The sequence below is a fragment of the Erythrolamprus reginae genome, chromosome Z, assembly GCF_031021105.1.
Source record: "Erythrolamprus reginae isolate rEryReg1 chromosome Z, rEryReg1.hap1, whole genome shotgun sequence".
Lineage (NCBI taxonomy): Eukaryota > Metazoa > Chordata > Lepidosauria > Squamata > Dipsadidae > Erythrolamprus > Erythrolamprus reginae.
Genome location: NC_091963.1, coordinates 75,375,189 through 75,384,624, shown reverse-complemented (window position 1 = coordinate 75,384,624; position 9,436 = coordinate 75,375,189). Strand labels below are relative to the sequence as shown.

At 39.2% G+C, this 9,436-nt stretch overlaps 1 protein-coding gene across 9 annotated transcripts in view; it reads left to right on the top strand.

Annotated features, from left to right (window-relative positions):
• Positions 1-1,708: 1,708 nt before the first annotated feature.
• The window catches only part of PIK3R4 (phosphoinositide-3-kinase regulatory subunit 4), a 238,925-nt gene continuing 231,197 nt past the window's right edge, over positions 1,709-9,436 (top strand). For 7 of the 9 annotated variants that reach the window (XR_011556735.1, XR_011556734.1, XR_011556736.1 and 4 more), the window contains exon 1: positions 5,554-7,716. Coding sequence is in view for 5 of the 9 variants with exons in the window: in XM_070726346.1 (XP_070582447.1) it covers positions 6,987-7,716 (730 nt within the window). In the remaining 4 variants the exon portion in view is untranslated. Of the gene's footprint in view, positions 1,789-5,553; positions 7,717-9,436 lie in introns of those variants that run through there. The other 2 variants (XM_070726344.1, XM_070726345.1) reach the window with 2 other exon arrangements.

Here is a 9,436-nt window from a genome sequence, read left to right as displayed (position 1 = left end):
AGCCGCCCTGCCGCCACCCTGCTACTGCCTGATGCCGCTGTTGTCGGCGTGGTAGAAAGAGAGAGAGAGACAGAGAGACAGAGAAAGAAAGAGAGACATAGCAAGAGAGAGAGAGAGAAAAAGAAAGAAATAGCGCGCGCGAGAGAGAAAGATAGAGAAAGAGAGATAGCAAGAGACAGAGAGAGAGAAAGAGAGATAGCAAGAGAGAGAGAAAGAGACAGAGAAAGAGAGAGAAAGAGAGACAGAGAGAGAGAAAGAAAGATGGCAAGAGAGACAGAGAAAGAGAGAGAGAGAGAGAGAATGAAAGAGATAGCAAGAGAGGCAGAGAGAGAGCAAGGGAGAGAGAAAGACATAGAGGGAGGGAAGGAGGGAGAGAGAAAGAGAGCAAAAAAGAGAGGAAGAAAGAAAGAGGGATGGAGAGAGAGAAAGAAAGAGGGAGGGAGAAATAGAGCGTCCCTCCTACCCAGGATTGTTGTAAAAGTAAAACGCGGACGTTTTTGTGCTTCTGTAACTCTCCTTCCAATCACCTCCCGATCTTATTTCCCTAAGACTATCCCCGTTTCTCCGCACAGTTTCTTCGCTGGTTTTCTAAACCCAGTTTCCGAGGCCTCCCGAATTTCGTCTCCTCACCTCATCGGGATGTGAGCTCACAATGCCACCTCCCACTTCCTTTTGTGTAATGCTTACCGGTTCCGTGTAAGCAAAGAAGCTGAAAATCGCTCTGGGCCCTCTGGCCTGTGTTAATCAGGTCGTGCCCCTGCAACTTGTAGCGAGAAAGGTGAGTCTTGAGAAGAGAGGCGGCTGAAAATACGACCAAGAGAGCTCGCTTGCTCGGGGCTTTGTCCATCTGTAGCATGGAAGCTAGTGGATGCCCGCTTGTTGGCCATTAAGAGCAGTTTGGAAGAAGGTGATTTGGATTACGATCGCGCGTTTTCGGCAGTCAGCAATGTATATCGAGCGCCCCTACTATGTGGGCTGGTAATCATATGGCATCAGGCAGCCGGGAGGAGGAAAAAAAATCCTCTTGGGCTTTCCATACGCTTTCTTTGAAAGAATGCCTCCAATTCGAAAGATTTTGGAAGGTTCTTGCGTTCCCCCTTTGTTGTATGAACTGCCACTACAAGCGAATAGGATGTGGCTTGGCCAATATCCGGAAAGTCCAAGCTCAAGTCTGCCCTTAGCTACTGACGCTTATCAGGGAGACAATGAAGGCGGAAGATCTCAGTCGAGCTTTCTTAGGGAATTGTTTCAGGTGAAAGGCAGGGGGATCTGTGTCTTGAAGGAAGTAAAGATATAGAGATATAGGAAAATGATCCGAATCATCTGATTTCGAGGTGGAGAAGACGGTGATAGACAGTGAATTTTTGTTCGAATGAACAGAAAAACAGACAGATTGACTTTGACAAACCAATTAGTTTCAGCTTGTCACATGTATAATCATGATTTGTTTAATGATCATTCTCAAAAACAGCTGGGATGACAAACTGTTACTCAGACACAGATAAACCACTTTATAGTTCAACTTATTTCCATGCCTTAGTAGTGTAGTGTCTTTAAAGGAATATGAACTTAAAAGTACAGAATCTTCCTGAATGTCCATGCAGAATGTCCATGCAGATTCATGAAAAAATCTAATATTGGAAGTAAGTTAAGTTTCTGTTTGACAATAAATTTCAGAAAGAAGCTGGATGGAGTTGTACATTACAGTACTGATTCAAAAGATAATACTGGAGGAGAGGCAAGCATTTATTTTGGTGTTAACTGCTTCAGAAAAATCATCTTTCTCAGTTAAGTATACTATTACGATCACTGACTAACGTTTTTTGAAATTGCACATTTTTTCCCCTAAAATTTGTGGAAAATAAAAATAATTCATTGTAATGCTATAAATGCAGACAATGCTAAGGAATTTTAATATTAAAATTAAGATGAATATAAATTTATTTTGTCACCCAAAATTAAAAGTGTTCACCTATAAATAGCAAGCTCTAAGCAAGTATGCAAATGTGCAAAATATGTGTATATAAATAATATTAGGGACAATGACTGAAAAAGTATAACAAAGAACTAAAGCATAATGTAACTTTTTAAAACAATTATCAGAAATATAAATTTGGAAGAAAGCTGGTTTTATAGCTTTGTTTATACCTTTTACAGATATAGTTTATACCTTTTATATATTAATGATTCTGAATGGACTTCTACTGAAAGTTAGAAAAACTAAAACAGTACATATACAGTGGTACCTCTGCTTACAAACTTAATTTGTTCTGTGACCAGGTTCTTAAGTACAAAAGTTTGGAAGAATATGCAATTTCCCCATAGGAATCGATGTAAAAGCAAATAATGTGTGCGATTGGGGAAACAACAGGGAGAGTGAAGGCCCTGTTTCCTCCCAGGAGATTCCCAGAGAAGCCCCATGGAGGCTTATCCCTGCCTTTTCTGGTTACAGTTTCAGAGGCTCGGGTTTATAAGTGGAAAATGGTTCTTGAGAAGAGGCAAAAAAAAATCTTAAACACTCAGTTCTTATCTAGAAAAGTTCGTAAGTAGAGGCGTTCTTCGGTAGAGGTACAACTGTATAGTAGACATAGAACGTAGTCTCTTAGCTCTTAGCATAAGGTTTTTGTGGCAATTGTTAAGGTGATTGGCTATGGTTTATATTAACAATAATATTTACTGTTTATATAATATCATTTGAGCGCGCAAGAAATAGTTAGGAACAATATACATGGTACTTTGAGTTATAAAAAATAAAGGCAGGAATTTGGAATTGTGGACTTAAATCCATAATTGAGCCCAATTATGGATTTGTTGTTAAGCAAGACCGTAGTTAAGTGAGTTTTGCTTCATTTTATAACTGCTTGCTAAACTAAGGGAATCCCTACATTTGTCACACTAGTAATATGGTTGTTAAGTGAATCTGGCTTCCCCATAGACCAGTGATGATGAAACTTTTTTCCCTCATGTGCCGAAAGAATGTGTGCGCGCACTATTGTGCATGTGCGAGTGCCCACACACATAATTCAATGCCTGGGGAAGTTGAAAACAGCTCCCCACCCCATCCCCGGAAGTCCTCTGGAGGCTGGAAATGGCCTGTTTCCAATATTCTCTCTAAGGTACGCAGCTGCACGCCCCAAAACTACCCCCCGCGCACCCTTTTCCAAAGCCGTACACCCCAACGCACCCTTTTCCAAGGCCGAGCTGGGCATTGGAGTTGGGGGCGGGGAGCGATGAAGTTTTTTTCTAATTTTGAATGTCGGGTGCGCGTGCACCCGCTCTCCCCATCCCCTTGCCAGCCTGCGGGGGGGGGCGCGGCAGGGAGGCCACAACTGGGAGGCTTGGCACCAGCCCATCCGCGGGCGGGGGCGGCTCCCTTTCCTTCTCCCACCGCCTATGTCTACCACCAGTGGCCGTTGCCGGCAATAGACATAGGTGGTGGGAGAAGGAAAGGGAGCCATGGCCGCCCCTGCACCCCCAGGTGCCTCCAGCCCCCTCATGCACCTGGCCTCTTGCCGCTGCCCCCCGTCCGCCTGATCCGCCCCTCTCTCTGGCTTTCTCCTCCTCCGCCTCCCGCCTTGGGGCATGGCTCCTCCCGCAGCGGTAGCTGCAGTGGCGGTGGCGGCTGCAGATTCTCATCATCATCCGCGCTCCCAACCAGGGGGCTGCGAGATGGTTTTCTCCAAGGGCTTCGGGAACGCAAAGGGCTTCGCTGGGAGTGCTTTCGTCCCGGGCTGTCAGTGAAGGGGCTGCAGGAGAGGCGGGGCAGGCATTCTCGAAGCGCTCCATGAGAGTGCTCTCGTAGCCGCTTTGCTGACAGAGAGAGAGAGAGCAACAGACAGAGTGAGATAGATAGAAATAGAGAGAGAGAGAGCAACAGACAGAGCAAGGTAGAAAGAAAGAGAGGGATAAAGTGAGAAAAAGAGAGAGAAAGGGGGGGAGAGAAAGAGAGAGAAAGAAAACAAGAGAGTGAGAGAGAAAGAAAGCAAGAGAGTGAGAGAGAAAGAAAGCAAGAGAGAAAGGAAAGAAAACAAGAGAGAGAAAGAGTGTGTGAGAGAGAAAGCGAGAGACAAAGAAAACGAGAGAGAACAAGAGAGAGAGAAAGAAAGCAACAGACAGCGAGATAGAAAGAGAGGGAGAGAGAAAGTGAGAAAAAGAGAGAGAGAGCAAAAGGGGGAGAGAGAAAGAAAGATAGCAAGAGTGAGAACAAGCAAGAGAGAGAGAGAAGGGGAAGGGAGAGAGAGAGGAAGAAAGCAAGAGAGAGAATGAGAGAAAGAAAGCAAGAGAGAGAGAAGAGAGGAAGGAAGAGAGAGAGAGAGAGAAATAATAGAAAGAAGGGAGAAAAAAGAGAAATTAGAAAATGATTGAGGCAGAGAATGAGAGGAAAGAGATAAGTGATTCTTGATTTAAAGCATATGGTAAAAAGCACCCAAATAATAACAGAGAACCCCCCCCCCCAGCCCTCACCTGTTTTGGGAAATGGTTCAAGAGTTCACACACACAAACACACACAAACACACACACACACACACACACAAGAGGGGAGGAGACAGGGATGGAAAAAGAGAGAAGTGAGAGGGGGAAGGAATGAGAGAAAAAGGGAGGGAGAAATGAGAAACAAATGAGACAGAAAAGGGGGAGAGACAGGAGAGGTACCCAGAAATGAGAACAGTGGTAGAAATTTGAGGAGGGATGATTGATTATTAAATATGGATTGACTATGGAATGTTTGTAAAAGATATATTTAGGTGTTGTTTAATATTAGGACATATTAATTTAAAAAAATGGATTAGAATTTTAGAACTATATAGAATTACATAGATAAAATTAATGGAAGATGCATATAAGGGGTTTATGATATGTACTGTATGGTTTTATGAGTTTGCATTATGAATTTAAAATATACTTGGAAATGTAGAAGATTGATGAAAGTTAATAATAGTAAATGCTAAGTGCCTGAAAATTAATTGAGCTTGGAAATATTGAACAAAATTATAGAAAAGTATAATTTATGAAAATATATTACCGTAATTGATGCATTGGTGTTCAGGTAGATTTTCATATTATTACTAGATTACTATAATACTATGATAAATATTTAAGAAATGAAGATTTTAAAGCATGGATTTATTAATAGTTGTGTTTTTGGTTTTGCTGGTTGTTTTAGTTTTAATTGTAATAGATTTTGGTTTTGTTTTATTATTAATTTCTTTTAATAAAAAAGAAGGGAATTTTTTCCCATTTATTTACTTATTTACTTATTTGTTTATTTGTTTATACTTCTATGCTGCTCAGTCCCAAAGGGACTGCCGCTCAGACACTATACTTTTCCGCCCACACCGAAAAAAAATTAGAGGGAACATTGCCTGTTTCCCAACTTCTGGTGGGCCCAGTAGGCTCATGCTTCACCCTCCCCAGCCTCCAAAGGCTTCCCTGGAGCCAGAGGAAGGTAAAAATGCCCTCCCCATTCCCCAGAGGCTCTCTGGAAGCCAAAAATGTCCTTCCAGAGACTCTGTATGAGCCAAAAATCAGCTGGCTGGCACACACATGCATGTTGGAGCTGAGCTAGGACAGCAGCTCGTGTGCCATCAGATATGGCTCTGAGTTCTACCTGTGGCATCCGTGCCATAGGTTTGCCATCACTGCCATAGACTGCATGTCAGAAGGTCAGAAAAGATGATTATATGACTCTTGAGTTATGATTTGCAATAATCTTAATTATATGCCAGCTGCTAAGTGTCTGAATTTTGATCACGTAATCATGGATGACTGCAATCATCATAAGTGTGAAAAATGGTCATGTCACTTTTTTCAGAGCCATAACTTCGAATGATTACTAAATGAATGGTTGTAAGTAGAGGACTACATGTAAATAAAGCTATATCATAAATTGTTATTTAAAGTCAATATGATTGCTCCTTTAATTACAAAAAGGATGTTTAGTACATAGAAATAATAGTTAATTATAATTACATGTTGCATTATTTTGTTTTTTTAAATTGTATTTATGCATGCAATATCATTGTGTATTTCTGTGTAGTATCTACAATATATACCCAAATATTGTACATTAAATGTAACAGGAGAAGTAGTAGAAAATATTGGGTTAAATCTGTAAAAAGTTAATTGAATTAAATTGAAATTAATTGTATGATTTATTTTGCTTGTTCATTTCAATTTATTTTTTGCAAACCTGTTGGTATGGGAAGAGGTGTCAGAAGTTAGAATTAACATTTTATTTTCTGTTTGTTATACTTTGTTTTCCCTTTCCTTTTTAGTTCAGCAAAAGAGTAGTAATAACACCAGTTTAATAAAAAGCCACAAATATTCCCAGGGCCACAGGCAGATAAGATGCTCTGGGTTCAGCTGATATAAGGCCTTACTTGCTCCATCTCTATGATAAATTTTGAGAATTACAGTACTTTTGTAAGATTAGGAAATTTTTTTCACCCAATTTACTCCTTTACTCATCAGGAGGAGAATAAATGTCCTGAACTTAAGATGAGATGATTGTCATTTTAAAGCAATAATACACCTTTTAAATTTGTATATATAGTAAAAGAAATTGGGCTTCTACTGTAACCATTGATTTATAGCCTATTAGTAGATATCAGAAAAGAAAACCCACAAAGACAGAAATTAGAATAATGGACCATAAAAAAGTAAAATTGATTTTGTTTGTCAAAAGTTTGGCTACTGAGAAAGTGCTTTGAGTTCTGAAGGGTAAAAAAAATTCTCTATCCAAATATTTTATAATAAGTAGTGTTAAAATGTTATGTGTTTGTTAAATTAATCACATAAGAAAAATACCGTACTAAATTTATTTTTATTTTTATTATAAACAATATATGGTAAGCAACTATTTATGCCAGTAATATGGATGAGAGCAGTGCTTATATACAACCTGGGTTGAGAACAATATCAATCAAAATGATAAAAGTAACTGTCTTTTTTAGGTGGCACAGTAATATTAAAGTGAAGAAGTTGCAATGGGGAATCAGCTGGCTGGCATTGCACCATCTCAGATACTTTCTGTTGACAGCTATTTCTCAGACATCCATGATTTTCAATATGACAAAAGATTGGGCAGCACTCGTTTTTTTAAAGTTGCCCGAGCTAAGCATCGAGAAGGCTTAGTGGTTGTCAAGGTGTTTGCCATTCAGGATCCAACCTTACCACTAACTAGTTACAAGCAGGAGTTGGAGGAACTGAAAATACGGTTGCATTCTGCACAGAATTGTCTCCCTTTTCAGAAAGCCATATTATCTGAAAAAGCAGCCATGTTGTTCAGGCAGTATGTGAGAGATAATCTTTATGATCGAATTAGTACCCGGCCATTCCTAAACAATATTGAAAAGAGATGGATTGCTTTTCAGATCTTGACTGCTGTAGATCAAGCACACAGGTCTGGAGTCCGGCATGGAGATATCAAAACTGAAAATGTGATGGTGACTAGCTGGAACTGGGTCCTTTTAACGGATTTTGCAAGCTTTAAGCCAACCTACCTACCTGAAGATAATCCTGCTGATTTTAATTACTTCTTTGATACTTCAAGAAGGAGAACATGTTATATTGCTCCAGAGCGTTTTGTTGATGGTAGTATGTTTGCCATAGAATTGGAGAATATACGAGATCCTTCCACTCCCCTGGTCGATTTGGTCAACAGTAATCAATGCAGCAGAGGGGAATTGAGACGTGCGATGGATATATTTTCCGCAGGTATTTCAAACTGATCAAGTGGTTAAACATAATCTGTACTTTGTCTTCATAGACAATGAATAGTAAACACTTCAGTTTTGAAAATTAGTATTGAAAAGTATGCTCTGATTTCTGGAAGAAGCCTGGGGAGCTTCTGTCCAAATTTGGGGTCAACTACTACTCTAAATCAGTGTTTCTCAAAATTGGTTACCTTAAAATGTATGGACGTCAATTTCCAGAAGACCCAGTCAGTACACAATGCTGTAATTTTGGCAATCTGTTCCTTAAAACAATGTTTCTCAATAGTTAACAAGACCAGAGATTTAGTCTTTCATCTTTTGATTTTATGCCGGAGCCCATCCTCAGGGAACTTCTCTCTAGCAGCGTGAATCTCTATGAAAATTATCAGTGATCCAGGTCATGGTTGTCTCAAAGGTGCTTTTTTTTCACGAGGCAACTGAACTTTCTAGTTTTTCTTTGAAGATGTTTCACTTCTCATCCAAGAAGCTCCTTGAGTTTAAATTCTTCCACGCCCCACCATCCAGTCAGAAATGAAGAGCTTTTTGGATGAAAATGAAACTTCTTCTAAGCTACTAAAATTGTTGGCTGAGCAAATACAAAGATAGTCAGGGAAATGATTGAAGCCTGGGAAATGTGCCCGAGTCTGCGAAGAGGGGCAGCATACAAATCTAATTAATAATAATAATAATAATAATAATAATAATAATAATAATAATAATTGTTGTTGTTGTTGTTGTCAGTCATCTGGCAGCAGTTTATCAGGTACTTTGTAAGGGGTGTGAAAATATATCAGAAGTGTTCTAGGAGTGCAGGTTATAGAAGAGGTTCGGAACCCCTGATCTAGCTGGTTTATTTAAAGCTTTCTTGAAAACAACAACAACAATGTTTGTTTTTTGGTGGTGAATGTGATACACTACTTTATAGTTGGTCCTGAATTTACAGAACATTTTGATGAACATTTTGATGACAGCACTGGCTGTCAATTGAGTTAGTGTTCTAGCATATGAACCTCTAAATAAATATGGGGCAAAATATATGTCAACATACCTTTATCTTTATAGAGATAAATATCTAACAGTATGATGGGAAGTCCTGCTATATACTGAAATGCTGAGAATCGCTTAGTAGTTGCTTATTGTCTTTGTGGTGGAGCTCTTTGGCTGTAGAATTTTTTTCCCTTCAAAATTTGGAAGGCCCCTATTATCACACATTTGAAGCATTTCCTGTAATTCATGGTCCCCACTTTTTATTTTGAATTTTGTTTAAACATTGCTTATTTTGTATTTATACTTAGTATAAATGACTGAGATATTTATATTATTTCAAACATTTATATAGCTGTCCATCTTTAACCAACTCTGAAAGATTTAAGAGATTAAAAAACATATAAAATCATTTAAAAAACTGTAAAACGCAACCAGTTAAAATATAAAACATTTTAAAAGACAGAAATCTGGCATTCATTCATGCTAATGTACCATCATGCAATCTCCCAACACTTGAGAGAAATTTCAAATCTTCAAACCCTTAAGGCTAAAAGGGTGAATAGCTGCCAAACTTCAGGGGCATTATGTTCCAAAGGATAGGGGCTACCATGGAAAAGGCACACTTCCTATTAGATGACAATATTTGGGGAAAAGAACTAAGAGCATGTCTACCTGTATGACCTGGTAGGACAAATAGATCTCCTTTGGGAAAGATGGTTCTTCCTTATGCCATG